At 41.9% G+C, this 17,455-nt stretch overlaps 1 protein-coding gene across 5 annotated transcripts in view; it reads right to left on the bottom strand.

The window, feature by feature from the left end:
* The window catches only part of KLHL12 (kelch like family member 12), a 37,856-nt gene extending 21,314 nt beyond the window's left edge, over positions 1–16,542 (bottom strand). For 2 of the 5 annotated variants that reach the window (XM_058430596.1, XM_058430598.1), the window contains exons 1-5: positions 16,426–16,531; positions 15,611–15,661; positions 13,126–13,365; positions 8,226–8,379; positions 6,665–6,882 (exon numbers count right to left, since the gene is read on the bottom strand). In XM_058430596.1, the coding sequence (XP_058286579.1) occupies positions 6,665–6,882; positions 8,226–8,379; positions 13,126–13,365; positions 15,611–15,661; positions 16,426–16,494 (732 nt within the window). In that variant the 5' untranslated portion in view covers positions 16,495–16,531. Of the gene's footprint in view, positions 1–6,664; positions 6,883–8,225; positions 8,380–13,125; positions 13,366–15,218; positions 15,385–15,610; positions 15,662–16,425 lie in introns of those variants that run through there. The other 3 variants (XM_058430599.1, XM_058430600.1, XM_032137349.2) reach the window with 2 other exon arrangements.
* Positions 16,543–17,455: the final 913 nt, after the last annotated feature.

Genomic DNA, 17,455 nt, shown 5'->3' with positions numbered 1-17,455 from the left:
CTAAGATAGATAGTACCTAATAAATCACCAGTCACATATTGGCCTTCGTTTCAGAATTTCTCCCACATCTGAATTGCTTCTGGTCTTCTCTATAACTTTAAGGAAGGTAGGTGGGGGAATCTGTTGCCTTATTCGAAATCAGCTCTTGAAATAATTTTAAGTCATAATTGTTACCTAATAATCTCCAGGCTCTCCCCTCAAATTGTTCACCCAAGCCTCTGAAGCAGGAGCTTCTCTAACATCACTATGTTGCAGTTTTCAAAAGCATTATCGCCTTTCTGCCCGTGGACGCTGCCGCCGAAGAAGCATCTTTAAAGTCTCTCCTCCCTGCCGTCATGTCTAAGTAAGAGTCTCCTAAAGAGCCCAAACAGCTGAGGAAGCTCTTCATTGGAGGGCTGAGCTTTGAAATAACCAGTGAGAGCCTGAGGAGCCATTCTGAGCAAAGGGGAACGCTCATGGACTGTGTGGTAATGACAGACTCCAACACCAAGCACTCCAGGGGCTTTGGGTTTGTCACATATGCCACTGTGGAGGAGGTGGATGCAGCCATGAATGCAAGGCCACATAAGGTGGATGGAAGAGTTGTAGAATCAAAGAGAGCTGTCTCAAGAGGAGATTCTCAAAGACCAGGTGCCCACTTCACTGTGAAAAAGATATTTGTTGGCAGCATTAAAGAAGACACTGAAGAACATCACTAAGAGATAATTTGAACAGTTTGGAAAAATGGAAATGATTGAAATCATGACTGACTGAGGCAGTGGCAAGAAAAGGGGCTTTGCCTTTGTAACCTCTGATGACCATGACTCCGTGAATAAGACTGTCATTCAGAAATACCATCCTATGAATGGCCACAACTGTGAAGTTAGGAGAGCCCTGTCAAAGTAAGAGATGGCTAGTGCTTCATCCAGCCAAAGAGGTCGAAGTGGTTCTGGAAACTTTGGTTTGGTCGTGGAGGTGGTTTTGGTTGGGATGACAGCCGTGGTGGTGGTGGATATGGCGGCAGTGAGGATGGCTATAATGGATTTGGTAATGATGGAAGCAATTTAGGAGGTGGTGGAAGCTACAGTGATTTTGGCAACTACAACAATCAGTCTTCAAATTTTGGACCCATGAAGGGAGGAAACTTTGGGATGCAGAAGCTCTGGGCCCCTATGGTGGTGGAGGCCAATACTCTGCCAAACCACGAAACTAGGGTGGCTATGGTGGTTTCAGTAGCAGCAGTAGCTATGGCAGTGGCAGAAGATTTTAATTAGGAAACAAAGCTCAGCTGGAGAGGAGAGCCAGAGAAGTGACAGGGAAGCTACAGGTTACAACAGATTTATGAACTCGGCCAAGCACAGTGGCGGCAGGGCCTAACTGCTACAAAGGAGACATGTTTTAGACAAATACGTATATGGGCAAAAAACTCGAGGACTGTATTTGTGACTAATTGTGTAACAGGTTATTTTAGTTTCTGTTCTGTGGAAAGCGTAAAGCACAGATTTTTTTTTTTTTTGCACCCATGCTGTTGATTGCTAAATGTAATAGTCTGATGGTGATGCTGAATAAATGTCTTAAAAAAAAAAAAAGCATTATCAATTAGCCTTCAAGGAACTACTGTGTATTAGGCACTATGCTATTTGAGAAGATATATTTAATTAATCATCTGGGGAACTTAGGTCTAAGCATACATATGACCAATTAGATAATGTGAGATACACTCTAAAAAAACCTACACTACATCACTGGAAGGATCTAGGTATATAATAACACCTAGGACTTCCCAAAGACAGACACCTGAATACAGGTCCTGTGTCCCTTCTACCAGCCCCTAGAGAGTACGTATTCTGGGAGATACCTTTCAGAGTGTCACTGTGATTAGATAAAAAAACTTTTCAGAAGAACTGTGATACTCTAAAAACGCAGAAGATGTTTCACAAAGTTCATTCATTTGAGGGCTTTACTGAACCCCTCTCTTAACTGCCAGGCACTGTCCTGGAAACTGATTACACAATGGTGAACAAATCAGATATGGTGAACAAATAAGATATGATCCTTGCTCTTAACTGGGGAGTCAAACTGCTAAATCAGAAAAATGAACAATCTCACCATTATTACATGCTACATAGGAAAGGTACTGGGGCTATGAGACAGAACAACATGAGATTTCCTACTTTAGATTGGTGAGGCAGGGAAGGCCTCCCTGAAGAAGCAACAAATTGAAATCTGATGGATGAGTAGCAGTTAGCCAGGGGGAGTAAGAGAGTACTCCAAGGCAGACAGAAGAGCACACTCAAAAGCACTAGAAATGCACTGTCCAATACACTACCCATGTGTGGCTATTTACATTCACCGTAATTAAAACTAAATTAAAAACAGCTTCTCAGTTGCATTAGCCACATTTCAAGTGCCCAACAGCAACACGGGGGTAGCGGGAGCAAACTAGACACCATAGATATAGAGTACTTCCATCTTCATAGAATGTACTATTGAACAGCTCTGTCCTACAGCAAAAAAGAACTGGCAGCTTGAAGAAATGACTAGAAGGCTAGTGTAGCAGAGTGAATGAGAGTGATAGAGGAGTAAAATATGAAGCTGGAGAGTTAAGCAAGGGCCAGATACAGAGAGCATTAGAATACTGGATTTGACTCTAAGAGCAACTTGAAATCATCCGAAGGTTTCAAGCAGGCTAGTGATATGATCATACTGATGTTTTTTAAAGATTATCCTGGCTACTGTGGGTAGAACACTTTAAAGGGCCAAGAGCTAGAAGAGGTTAGATGCTGCTCTGGTACATTAGGCAAAAGGTGAAGGTGCTTACCGGACTATAGTTGTGGCAGTGGTGAGCCACTGGAGAAATACTTGGGAAGTCAAACTAACCCAGGCAGTTGTTGGATGAGATGCAGGGGAGGGTATAGAAGGTGTCCTTGATCTTAATTTAAAACTTTCATATGATTGGCAAATAGTTTTAAGCAGATACATGCTAGACTCTGACACATTCTAGGTTAAATTAGACACATCAATTTAAAGATGGAGTTTTCCAACCATGAGCAGAGGTGTCTCAGTTTGTTTTTTTAAGACTAATCAAATGAAGCGGCAGGTGATTTAAGACTAATCAAATGATGAGCAGGAATGAAGAAATCTGTAACTGATTGTGATCAGTAGTTGTAAACACCACTGCCCTCAGACCAGCCATGAGCAGATAATCATGAGCAGAAGATAGAATAAATTAGAACTTCAGAAAAACAGCTAACGGGGAAGAAAAAACCCAAACATTAATACCTCACTACAGAGAAAAATAGATTTTCTCCACAATAGATTTTCACAAAGAATTCTCTTGAGTATTAGGTACTGGCGTTCTTATTTTATGCTTGGAACAGTCCTGTGTACTTAGCACTAATACTATCTAAATTTTATAGAAGAGGAAACTGAAGATTCGTGGTTAGGTAAGACAGCCAAGACTAAATCCCAGTTGGACTCTAAAATCCATGCTGTTTTAACCAATATGACATCCTGCTTCCCATTGTTTTAAGTACTATTATTTTATTTAATAAGAGGGAGCATTAGCAACTGAGAGTCAGACATCTGGTTCCTATTTCTGGCTGGTATAGGGAACAGAAAAAATATGTCACTTGCTTTCTTTCCAGAAAAAAAGCAAAGGGCAGTCTTGACACACACTTAAAAAAAAACTATACATAAGAGTTCTCAAGCTGTTTTTCATTTCAGCTTCTAAATAAGGTTAGTTATTTGTTCTCTCTGCCCCATCCAGTTTTATTCCAAAGCCTGTATAATTCCAAAAGAAATGACTTCTATGATTATTTCCTGATTTGGACAATTAGAAACAAACTGAAAACATGATGAGCTCATAGTTGAGTGATTAAGAGAAGAGACTCCGGAGCCAGACTACTCGAATTTGAAACCTGGCTCTACCACTTACTAGCGGTGGTATGAAATCTTCACTTTCCTCCTGTGAAAAATGAACATGTGAGAATTAAATGAGATAAAAATACCAAGAATGGTGCCATTAGAATGGAAGCTCCGGTGGACAGGGATTTTTGCTTTGTTCATAATTTGATCTGCAGCACCTGGCAATGTTCTGGGCACACAGTAAGCATTCAACAAGTATTTAGTAAGTGAACCAACAGTAAATGCTGAGTAAGTATTAGCTATCATATGTAGTGAACATCAAATCTGTAGTGCTCATTCTATTCACTGTATTTTCCAATATGTGTACAAATCAAGAAAAATCAAGATATTCTAGTGAATTGCCAGTTTCCAAGTCTGATGAATATGTTTTTTGGCTATGCCTGCCATTTCAGCACAAGGATACAATGTCCCACACTAAGAGGCTGAGAACTAAGATTTTAGCAAATTCTTGACTCAATAGCATTTGCAACAGCAGCTTCTCTGGGCTGATACAGAGCCCAGTATGTCAGGCTGGAAAATAATTCCTCTACAGTTGGAACCAGTGTCACCAATGTGCTCTAATCCATTTTCCCTCGGAACAGTCACTAGAGAAAGGTGTAAAGAAACACTTGACTAAAATTTGATAAGAAATATACTTAAGGCCAGGAGCAGTGGCTCACGCTTATAATCTCAACATTTTGGGAGGCCGAAGTGGGTGGATCACCTGAGGTCAGGAGTTCCAGAGCAGCCTGGCCACAATAGTGAAACTCCGTCTCTACTAAAAATACAAAAATTAGCTGGTGTAGTGGTGGGCGCCTATAGTCCCAGCTACTTGGGAGGCCGAGGCAGGAGAATCACTTGAACCCAGAAGGTGAAGGTTACAGTGAGCTAAGATCACACCACTGCACTCCAGCCTGGAAGAAGTATACTTAAGACCTGTTATTGGCCGGGTGCGGTGGCTCACGCCTGTAATCCCAGCACTTCGGGAGATCGAGGCGGGTGGATCACGAGGTCAGGAGATTGAGACCATCCTGGCTAACACGGTGAAACCCCGTCTCTACTAAAAATACAAAAAATTAGCCGGGCGTGGTGGCGGGCGCCTGTAGTCCCAGCTACTCGGGAGGCCAAGGCAGGAGAATGGTATGAACCCAGGAGGCAGAGCTTGCAGTGAGACGAGATCGTGCCCACTGCACTCCAGTCTGGGCAACAGAGCGAGACTCTGTCTCAAAAAAAAAAAAAGACCTGTTATTATATTACACAAATATCCTAGTTTTAACAAAATAAATCAGGAGAGAGTAATCGTTTAGTTTATGGAAGTATATTAGAGGCTTTCTTTAAATAGTATTGCCTGAGCCTAGCATTGCTTGAGCCTAGCAGTCCAAGACCAGCCTGGGCAACACAGCGAGACCCCATCTCAACAAAAATTTTAAAAAATTAGCCCGGTGTGGCAATATGCAGTTCCAGCTACACAGGAGGATGAGGTGGGAGAGCTGCTTGAGCTCAGACATCCAGGCTGCAGTGAGCCACAATTGCACCACTGCACTCCAGCCTGGGTGACAGAGCGAGACCATCTCAAAAGAAAAAAAAAAATTAAAGAATTGGGCCACTGGAGATCAATACTATGGGCTTCAAAGACATCTAATAACTATATTGGACTTCTCACTCCAATTCTTAGCCTAACTACAAACCTATATGCAATAAAAACTCTGCTACTGGTACTCTGATTTAGAATTAGGATTGACTTTTCTTCTGTGTAGGTTAAGTCACTGAATGCCTGCCTGGCACAGGTAGTATACCCCTGGTAGGTGAAGTATTATTCCTTCTGCTTCCCCCGCAAGAGACAGGGTCTCCCTCTGTTGCCTAGGCTAGAGTGCAGTGGTGCGATCATGGCTCACTGCAGCCTCAAACTCCCGGGCTCAAGAGATCCTCCTACCTCAGCCTCTCAAGTAGCTGGGACCACAGGTGCTCACCACCATGCCAGGCTAATTTTATTTTTTTGTAGAGACAGGGTTTTGCCATGTTGCCCAGGCTAGCATCAAACTCCTGGACGCAAGCAGTTCTCCTGGCCTCAGCGTCCCAAAGTGCTGGGATTACAGGCATAGGCCACTGCGCCTGGCCTACTATTCCTTTAACATCCAGTTCGCGTGTCCCTTCCTTCCATCCGCTACATCCTCACAAGACAGTTATGATTTGGTTCCTGCTTCTGTAGATCCTCACTTCCAAACTTTTGTCTCCTCATTTCTGATCCAGTCCTGAGCAAAGGTTTATTCTTTTTTCTTCTATGTCCTTACTTTGTATAGGCTCATTATTCTCATTATCCTCTTTATAACTTTTTTTTTTTTTTGTCTATAGCTCTGTCTCTACTAGCAGGCTGTGAATTTTCTGAAAGCAAGAACTATATTTACCCACTTGGGGATCTGTAGCACCTGGCATAGTAAGTGCTACATAGTAGATATTCTCAATAAATGTTTGTGAAATGAGTGAATGGGTAATAGAGAAGTGGTCTACAGATACCTACTTTACTTCCAATTTCTGCTTATTCTATACTCTGTTTAATTGTGATTCTTACCCACTGGAATCATATATCTAATTGAAGAAAGTAGCAAACTTCCTCTCCATAAAAATGCAAATAAATTTGGTACAGGAGGGGTTAATGAAATCTTTGAGCCAAAATGCACACTTGATTATGAAGCCCTGATGGTAAGTAACTGCATCCTACTTTGCAAGTTTTGTAATTGCCCAATCTTGAAGAAACTATAACTTCAAGACAAATCTGTACCTGAATTTCGTCGCACTTGATTAGCTTTTCCACCTCTCCTTGACTCAGAAGAATGAATTCTTCATGCTGTACCACTTCAGGAAAATGCTTCTGGCTAAAAACCTCAGCTGCTTGCATCAGGTCAACACAATTGTGGGTTTCAGCAAAATCCCTAATACCCAGGCAATTAGAAGGGTCCAACTGACTTTCTAAGAACTCACAGCAGGCTTGTTTCACACCTAGGACAGACACAGGCAGCAAACACTTTAGAATAGTTGGACAGGTGTGATCTAGGCTATATTCTTGTATCTCAGCATCTTCTCTACATGTTATCAGATGAACCCTTGTTTCAACACCTAAGAAACAGATTAGAAATTCTATGCTTAAGGAACTTAAATTCTATTTCTGGCTTATGTACTATGCCACTTTCAGCAAGACCTTTACGCCTGTCTCTGCTTAATCTTTAAAACGAGTATTGCAAGATGAATCACATCCAGAGACCTGGCACAATTCAACAAAAATGCCTATAAAACTCTTGGGAATCAAACTATAAAACCAATTGCTAATTCAGCATAATGTATCCATTTTCTACTCTACATGAAAACTTACTAAAAGACTAGAGTGAAAGAAAAGCAGAAGACAGTAATAACAAATCTCATATTTATCTAATTGAAAAGTTCAGAGTATTTTAATTTTATGACTCTGCACTAATGCAAAAGCTTCACACCGTTTAAATCATGCATTAAAAACTAAAAATGTGTCAATTATGTATATATAAAAACTGAAAATATAACTGAATGTTAAAAAAGAAAAACTGGGGACCAGGAATGGTGGCTCGTGCCTATTAATTCCAGCACTCTGGGAGGCAAGGTGGGAGGATCACTCGAGCCCATGAGCTTGAGATCAGCCTAAGCAACATTAAAAATTTTTTTTACTTAGCTGGGTGCGGTGGCATGCGCCTGTGGTCCCAGCTACTCAGGAGGCTGAGGAGTGAGAATTGCTTGAGCCCAAGAATTCAAGGATACAGTGAGCTGTGATTGCACCACCGTGCTCTAATCTGGGTAACAGAGTGAGACTGTGTCTCAAAAACAAAACAAAAAACCTGGGAATTGTAAGGGAAAACAAACCACCTGTAATCCTGTGAAAACATCATACTTCAGTATTTTGTGCATCAATTTAAATTTCATTTATCTTAATGAAATACTACCACTTAATGGCCAGAAAGATAAAGAGTATCCACGTAGGCTATGTATAGTATCAGTTTTTTATTATATTTCCTTATAGGTGTGTTATATACATGTATGTAAGAAAACACATAATTTCTCCTTCCTCCACTTTTTTTAAAAACAGAAAAGGTGCAAATGCTCTCTCTTATAGAGCCAAATACTCATATCTGGAGAAGTTCCTTTATAGTGCTATTGACATCTGATCTCTTATTGCTCAATGAGACAAAAGCCATGGCCAGTAAACGTGAGCATCCATAGTTTGTCTCCAAAATGTTCATGATTAAGTTTACACTATTAATTTTCAAACTTTCCAGGGCTATTTTGACATAAACAATAGCAAGTTTTAATGTCTGTACCTTTCAACTGAAGCAGACAGGCTGCAGGAAGCAGTTCTTGTACATTCTCCACTGTCACATGTACTGTTTCTGTGTACACAAAGTCCAATAAAATTTCCATGGTAGAGGCAGTCAAACCTTGGATGTCAACATAAGGTTTCCCCTTCTCTGAGAGCTAAAAATTCGAAAGGTATAAAAGAATGATGGTTATAATTCCACAAGATAAAGGCAGAATCTCATATCTAAGAGCTTAGAGATGTTAATAATATTAATTGAACATTTATCTTTAAAAATTATGGGCCAGGCGCGGTGGCTTATGCCTGTAATCCCAGCACTTTCAGAGGCCAAGGCAGGCAGATCACCTGAGGCCACGAATTCAAGACCAGCCTGGCCAACACAGTGAAACCCCGTCTCCACTAGAAATACAAAAATTAGTCAGGCATGGTGGCACATACCTGTAGTGCCAGCTAATCAGGAGGCTGAGGCAGGAGAATTGCTTCAACCCAGGAGACGGAGGTTGCAGTGAGCCAAGATTGCGCCACTGCACTGCAGCCTGGGCACCAGAGTGAGACTCCGTTTCAAAAAAATAAAAAAGAAAATAATAAAATTATGCTCTATTTTGTTGGATTTTAATAAAGCAAATGTGGCACATTATCTGTAGCTTTCCAAGTGAAGTGGGTAGTTATCTATACCCCAGGAGTAAGTATTAGGTGACACCTTCCTGCAATAGCAATTTTGCCAGTGAATAACTTTAAAAATCTATTTCATATTAAAATACAGATGTATTGGCCGGGCGCGGTGGCTCACGCTTGTAATCCCAGCACTTTGGGAGGCCGAGGCGGGCGGATCACGAGGTCAGGAGTTCGAGACCACGGTGAAACCCCATCTCTACTAAAAATACAAAAAATTAGCCGGGCATGGTGGCGGGCGCCTGTAGTCCCAGCTACTCAGAGAGGGAGGTGAACTTTTCCACCTCGACTGAATCTATAAAAAAAAAAAGAATGCAAAAGTTCCATGAACATAACACTGGTCCGTGAACTTTTAAGACACAAAATTTCAAAGAAATTTCATGTTTGTAGAGGACCCTGTGGGTTTTAACTCCAGTCTCTCCAGGATTACCTAGTTCTTATCATCTGTCCTTAGACTACATTTTTTTTTTTTTTCCTTTTTTGAGATAGAGTCTCTCTCTGTTCCCCAGGCTGGAGTGCAGTGGTGCAATCTCGGCTCACCGTAACCTCTGCCTCCCAGGTTCAAGTGTTTCTCGTGTCTCAGCCTCCCAAGTAGCTGAGATTACAGGAGTGCACCACTACATCCAGCTAATTTTTTTTTTTTGAGACACAGTCTTGCTCTGTTGCCCAGGCTGGAGTGCAGTGGCATAATCTTGGCTCACTTCAAGCTTCACCTCCCAGGTTCAAGCGATTCTCCTGCCTCAGCCTCCTGAGTAGCTGGACTACAGGCACGTGCCACCACGCCTGGCTAATTTTTGTGTTTTTAGTAGAGATGGGGTTTCACCGTGTTAGCCAGGCTGGTCTTGAACTCCTGACCTCAAGTGATCCGCCCACCTCAGCCTCTCAAAACGCTGGGATTACAGGCGTGAGCCATCATGCCCGGCCCTTAGACTGCATTTAGTAATGATGAAAAAGAACATGCAGGTCATCCTAAGGGACTTTCTTATGTAACATCATCTGAATACAAATAAACTATTTGCTACTTTTTCAAAATACTGGGTTAGACTAACTGAATTGTTAGTAGTATATTTAGTCTGAATTGTTAGTAGTATATCTTCTTGAAGCTATGAGTATTGATGAGGCCAGATAATCATAGAAAACTGTTTAGCTAAGAGAAGAAATCTTCAGCTTTACAGGAAACTATCTGAAAATACCTTATGAAAATTTTACTAGATCTTAATCTTAGTTTAGAAATTCATTTTACTCAAAAAACTCTGGTGCATCTCCATTATTAACTAAACGGCTTTATCATTTTTGATTTCTCCATCAGCCAGAGAATAACCAAAAAGCACTCTCTACCAAAGCCAAGAACAAAATCAATCCCTAACAGTAAAAAAGTCACTAGCATATTATTTTGAAAAAACACATTAGGTTTTATTAACACTTAATACAGTACTAATATTCATAAACAATTACTGTCCCAACACATTAAATGCATTTAATAATTATGATACTGAAATATGTAAGTACATGTATTCCAGAAATTTCTCATTCAATAAACTATATTTCCATCAAATAGTTTATGGAAACAATTTCACTATGTAAGAACTTACAGCAATTATACATTTTACATTTATATTTTGCTTTAGAATTTTTCAGCATGCTTCTCATTTACTACTATTTCATCTGATTCTCACAGCAACCTGGTAAGGTAGTTAGGTCTGATACTATCACTATTTAAGAGATATAGGGTCTAAGGATCAAAGAGGATCCAAGACTTTTTTTTTTTGAGATGGAGTCTTGCTCTGTCGCCCAGGCTGGAGTGCAGTGGCGCAATCTCGGCTCACTGCCAGCTCCGCCTCCCGGGTTCAGGCTATTCTCCTGCCTCAGCCTCCCAAGTAGCTGGGACTACAGGCGCCCGCCACCACGCATGGTTAATTTTTTGTATTTTTAGTAGAGACGGGGTTTCACTGTGTTAGCCAGGATGGTCTCGATCTCCTGACCTCGTGATCCGCCTGCTTTGGCTTCCCAAAGTGCTGGGATTACAGACGTGAGCCACCATGCCCGGCTGAAGATCCAAGACTTAATCAGTCACTTAGCTAGTAAGAGACAGATATCATTCTTATCAAAGTATTTCAGAAAAAAAAAAAGAGAGAGAGAGAGAGACATAAAACCCAGGTCCTCTTGCCTCAGTCTTGTGATCTTTCAATCAGATGACATTTGAGGAGCATTTCATGGCTGAAGAGAACAAGGAAACCATCTAGTTCAACTACTTTATTTTACAGATCAACCCAGTGAAGTTAGATGGTTCCCAGGGTTTATACAGAATTGCTAAGAGAACTAAGCCTAGAATCCAGGTCTCTGGACTCCCTCCTTTAAACAATTACTCTCAAAAATAAAGACAAAATCATCTAGCATTTCCTTGCCTGATGTCAGTTTTTAAAGAAAGAAATCATTACTGATGAGAAAAAAAGAATTAATTTCCAGATAACAAAAGAGTAAAGACAGACTATTTTCAAGCTGACAAAAACCAGGATGCACAATATATAATTAGCAATCAGCAGTTCTAGTTCATTTCTTGCTCAGCAGCTGCTGGGTGACACTCTCTTTACCCAGTTAAATTACAAATGCTTCTGATGATCTTGGGTATATCTCATGGAAAACAGTATAGGACAGGGATCTGCCTTGCTATATCACACAAGTTTATTTAAAAATTAGCCTGGATTAGCTGGAATGACCTGTCAGGTTCCTGCTCTCCCTATTAGCCATGTGACTGAGCATTGGCTCATAGTATTTTTAACTATACCAGTTTTAAAATTAGATTGTAGTATATAAAATTCATACTTCAGAGGCTAAGGCGGCACAAGAGTTAAAAACTGTTCGGGCTTTAGAGCTGGAAAATATAAAATTAAATCCCACCTCTAGCACTTACAAGCCATGGGACTTTGGGCAAGTGATTTAATATCTGAAACCCTATTCCTTCATTTGTAAAATGAGATGGTAATACCTACCCCTTGGGTGAGTCAGATATGCACAACAATCACTAGCACAGTACCTGGCCCATAAAAGGTAGTTATTACCATCATAGAATACGCCTCTCCCATTCTGATCCAGCAGCAATATCTTCACTAAGACGATAGAACTAACTAAAACAAACAAACAAACAAAAAAACTTGTGCTTAAAAAGACTTTTAAAAAAGTGTTTTCATAATGAAATATTTCAGGCAGACATGTAAGTGTAAATTATATAATAAACAGTGGTGCACCCACAACTGAGCTTTGAAAAAATAAATCAAGATAATTTATTTAAATCTGCTCTTAAAATGAGACTTGGGATCTTGAAAAACAAAGACTTGCAATGTTCTTTTCTGTTCAGCTTTCTAAGAGTATTCAACACAATATATTCAACGGCCTTACTCTACATTTCAAGTATTTTGTCAGGCAATTACTAAGTAGTGTTTCTTAATACTTTGTGAGCACCACCTGTATTCTCTCAAGCCAACATTTTCCTAATTCCCATTGTTAAGTGCTTATGAGTTAACTTCTTTTTTCAGATTATACACTCTACGCCTGTACAGCTATTCATTAAAAACTCTTCTTCCTTTCATTTGAAGTTATCCTAAAATCTACACTGATTTTCTTCACATATTGTTAGGAGGAGTGGGATGCGGTTTGAATCCTACTCCTCTCTCCTTCCTTTCTCCTTATCCCTCTGGTATTCACTTAAAAATTTTTAAACTTTAGAAGGAGAAAAGGCTGGGTGCAGTGGCTCACACCTGTAATGCCAGGTGTGGCCACTCTGGGAGGCCAAGGCAGGAGGATTGCTTGAGCCCAGGAGTTCAAGACCAGCGTGGGCAACATAGTGAGACCCTGTCTCTAGAAATAAATAAATAAAATTAAAAACAAAAAAAGGAGAAAAATTGGAAGACAAATTTAAGAAATAGTAAAGTCGAATAGCTGACATTTGTGTGTTTTACTACATATTACACTATTCTAAGCACTTCGTATGTTATTTCATTAAAAAATCTTCACAACAACCTTAATAACCATGTGTTATTACATATTACTATTATCCCTAAAGATGAGGAAACTAAGGCATAGTCATCTAAGTGGTAGATCTTATCCAGAATCTGCCAAAACATCACAGTGTAAAAATTCACAATTATATCAAACTTCTACTATTTTATTCAGTGAAATTAGACAACTAGAGTTCTACGGGAGTTTCATTTGTGTGGGGCTAATTTACTACTTACCTCACTAGTGAACATGGCACAGAAGTAATCACTACAGGCAGCCAGCACAATCCGATGGGCAGGGAAGTCTTTCTGCTCTACTCTCAATGTCACATCACAGAGGGTATTGCTCTTCCTGAGGGAGTTCATTGAATTGAGGATGGATTTAGCGTGAGTATTTGTCATTATGTCTTTGGGGGCCATAATGCCTCCCATAAAGCAGTGCGGAGAAAGAACAAAATGGGTCCTTGGATTCTGCAACTACAAGAGAAAAAAAAACAATGAGCATATTCAAAGAACTAGGGAAACTGAACATATTCAATTAGCTTTACAAATTAAGAACCTAAGAGGCTTCCTCAGACCCAAACATACACAAGTTGAGGGCACTCCTATGCCTGGCATCACCACCAACCACTATCTAGCCACTATCTAGTCCATGTAAAAGTTCTCTCTTCTTCCTCTGAATTCCTCTATCACGGAGTGTCCCTACCACTTGACATTTATTATGATCAATGCTGAAATGTAAGTAGAGATAAACAATATATGCCCTGTAAATCTTGACAAGGTTCTTGTCTCAAATGATAAACTGAAAATATAAAATTTCTTAAAGGTGCTATATCATTACTATTTAATGTCCTTAAGTAGATAAGTATTTAGAGGGTGAGGATCCTGCTTTATATGTATGCTTTCTATCCTAGAAGTTGCACAATAAATGTTTAGAATTTAATGTAAGAAAAAGTGTATATTCAACTTCAACAGCAAGAAAGGCCAGTCAGTAAAAATAAACTTTTTTCTAAAGAAGTATCCAAATGATTATGTCTGATGACTTCCAAATATATCTGGATTTCTTCTTAAAATGAAACTTCGGGCCCGGCCCAACAGCTCACTCCTGTAATCCCAGCACTTTAGGAGGCTGAGGTGGGTGGATCAGTTGAGGTCAGGAGTTTCAGCTTGGCCAACATGCTGAAACCTAGTCTCTACTAAAAATACAAAAAATAGCCAGGTGTGGTGATGCACGCCTATAATCCTAGCTACCAAGAAGGCTGAGGCCCGAGAATCGCTTGAATCCAGGAGGTGGAGGTTGCAGTGAGCCAAGATCACACCACTGCACTCCAGCCTGGGCAACAGAGCAAGACTCTGTCTCAAAAAAAAGAAACTTCAATTGAGGACCCATTACCTACACTGAATAGTGGAAACCATGCAAGTTATCGATGGACTTACACTTGCTTAAGATATTGAAGCTCTTCAACAAGAGGGTATTCCTACTCTACATCTGTAAATGTCCATTACTGTTAACGAATCGATACTGGAATCCAAAACTTTCTGAAATGATCCGGGGGAAAGGAAATCAAACTGTGGTCTCCAAAAGTCCACAAGTCACAATTAATCTTTCAACAGGAAAAATGAGATCCTAAAATTCTCATCCACTTCTGTTTATAGTTGGCATTTTACTCTATAAGCACTATAGATAATCCCTCCAACAACTCTGCAAGACCCATTTTACAGAAAAGGGGGTGATTCATCAAAGCATATGTTTTTCAAAAAGACTTAACTTAGTTTCAACTCTAGGGGTGTAAAAAGAGTCTGGAACAAATGTCCATTTACTGTGAAGACAGCCTGGGAGGTGTTTTATCGTTTCCGTGTCAAAATGACAGTAACTCCGGTGCAGAGTGGTCTTCCTTCTAGGGGATTCCTGCCTCAACACTCCAAGTCTCAACATATCCTTCATCCTTACCCTTCTGAAGTGACCTATTTTCTAGAACTTCCGTTAACATCTGAATAGAGGGATTCCACTTCGGGAGATTCGGGGCTGGGAATGGGTAGTAAATTCGGGAAAGACTAAATTCTAGAGAAGGAAACGAAGTCCTTCCTCCTGATACCACCAGGCATATGGCCGGTACCGGCAGGTGGAGGCATCGGAGAGGGGCAGTTCAGGGGGAGAGCTGAGAGGGCGACCGAGGCCAGATGCCCCACCCCCCGCCAGCCTTCCTCCTCTGTCGGGCATGTCTCCCATTCCGCCTTGCAGGGAGACCAAGGATGGGGGGTAGGGCCATAACCCGGAGTTGACGGACAGGAAGGCAAGGGCTGACTGCCATCACTTCCGCGCAACTCACCTCCGCTCCCGAGCACACACAGCCGCGCCGAGCCCTTCCCCAGCCTGTGGGGATGGAGTGGGGCGCGGGGCCAGCAGGCGGCTCAGGAAGAGCCGAAGCGCCGCCGCCGCCGCCGCCCCGACCCGGAGGCTCTGGAGGCTCTGGAGCCGTCAGGTTCTGGTCCCTGCGTCCGCGCGACGTGATGACGCAATGCAGCTGGAGCACCGCCCTCCTCCCGCTCCAGAGTCTGCGTCACGTGAGGAGGTGGTGTCACGTGACCTGTCAGTACCCTAGTGCGGGGCTTCTGTATGCTGCTACGAAGCCGAATTACAAAAAGGTCGGGTGGGCAGGGCATGGTGGCTTGCTCACGCCTATAATCCCGGCACTTTGGAAGGCCGAGGCGAGCGAATTACCTGAGCTCCGGAGTTCCAGACCCGCCTGGGGATCACGGCAAAACCCCGTTTCTACAAAAAAGAAAAAAAAAAAAATTAGCCCGCACCGCGCCTTTAGTCCCAGCTACTCGAGAGGCTAACAGGAGGATCACTTGAGCCAGGCAGCAGAGGTTGCAGTGAGCCAGGATCGTCACTGCACTCCAGCCTGGGCTACAGGATGAGACCCTGTTAAAAAAAAAAAAAAAAAAGTCCGGGCGTGGTGGCTCACGCCTGTAATCCCAGCACTTTGGGAGGCCGAGGCGGGTGGGGGGTTGCAGAACCGAGATCCCCATCATCCACCTGGCAAAGACGAACCTCTCAAAAAAAAAAAAAAAAAAAAAAAAAACACCTGTAATCCCAGCACTTTGGGAGGCCGAGACGGGCGAATCACGAGGTCAGGAGATCGAGACCATTCTGGCTAACACGGTGAAACCCCGTTTCTACTTAAAATACAAAAAAATTAGCTGGGCGTAGTGGCGGACGCCTGTAGTCCCAGCTACTCGGGAGGCTGAGGCAGGAGAATGGCGTGAACCCGGGAGGAGGAGCTTGCAGTGAGCCAAGATCGCGCCACTGTACTCCAGCCTGGGCGACAGAGCAAGACTCCGTCTCAAAAAAAAAAAAAGAAAAAACAAAAAAAGACTGGATGTTGTGGAGTCCGGCAGGGAGTCTGGGAATGTATCTACAGCTCGGCGATTGGCTGAGCCTGAGTTCCTCCCTACCGCTCACGAGGCAAGGCAGACAGAGAGAATTCCAACACTTAATATGCCAAGCATCTGATTGCAGCAAGTATGTTTTACCTTCCAGGTGCTGAGGAACTTTTTGACATCGAGAAAACCCACAGAGGCCTCAAATTTCTTCACGTCCATTGTCCACAATGGCCTTTTCGGGCCGAACAACGCTGCGGCGAGAATCCTCTGAGCCTTGCGATCCACAGACCTCAGTATATACTCTACATCATAATGGGCCCTGTCATCACCACTGAATTGATTCTAAGGAAATTCTAATTGATTCAGGAAATTCTAATTTATTTTGGTGCACTTATCTTAGTGACTGAAGAGGCAAAAAGGTTAATTAGTTCAGCTCATCTGAATGTCTAGACAAATTGTGTTTGGTAATACTATTTTCCTCTGTGAGCCCTTCGATTCATTTTTTTTTTTTTTTTGAGACGGACTCTTGCTCTGTCGCCCGGGCTGGAGTGCACTGGCGCGATCTCAGCTCACTGCAACCTCCGCCTCCCGGGTTCAAGCGATTCTCCTGCCTCACTCAGCCTCTCCGAGTAGCTGGGACTACAGGTGCGCACCACCACGCCCGACTAATTTTTGTATTTTTAGTGGAGACGGTGTTTCGCCGTCTTGGCCGGGCTGATCTCTAATTCCTACCTCGTGATCCGCCCGCCTTGGCCTCCCAAAGTGCTGGGATTACAGGCGTCAGCCACAGCGCCTGGCCCTTTGATTCTTAAGGGTACTAAAACCATAGCCAAGTGGGTAGCATTCTAAATTTACATTGTGTCCCCATCTTCCATATCATACCTTCCTGATCTAAAACTGTCCCTGACTCACACATTGTAGAGAAGGATGCAAGATTGGTATATTATTGGGGGCATTTTGGAAATATTCGTTGATTTTAATAAAATTTTCCTGCACATATACTCGTGCACATGTAAAACGATATATGTACAAGATTGTTAACTGTAGCATTGTTTGTAGATTAGATCGACAACGACCTTAAATGTCCATTAGTAGGGGACTGATTCAATAAGGTATAGTACATCCATAAAATCCAATACCATGAAGCTGTGAACAATTTATATACTCTATTATTGGTGTA

The sequence above is a fragment of the Hylobates moloch genome, unplaced genomic scaffold (assembly GCF_009828535.3).
Source record: "Hylobates moloch isolate HMO894 unplaced genomic scaffold, HMol_V3 SCAFFOLD_18, whole genome shotgun sequence".
Classification (NCBI taxonomy): Eukaryota; Metazoa; Chordata; class Mammalia; order Primates; family Hylobatidae; genus Hylobates; species Hylobates moloch.
Note: the sequence above shows the minus strand (reverse complement) of the source record. Positions and strands in the feature narration are given on the sequence as shown.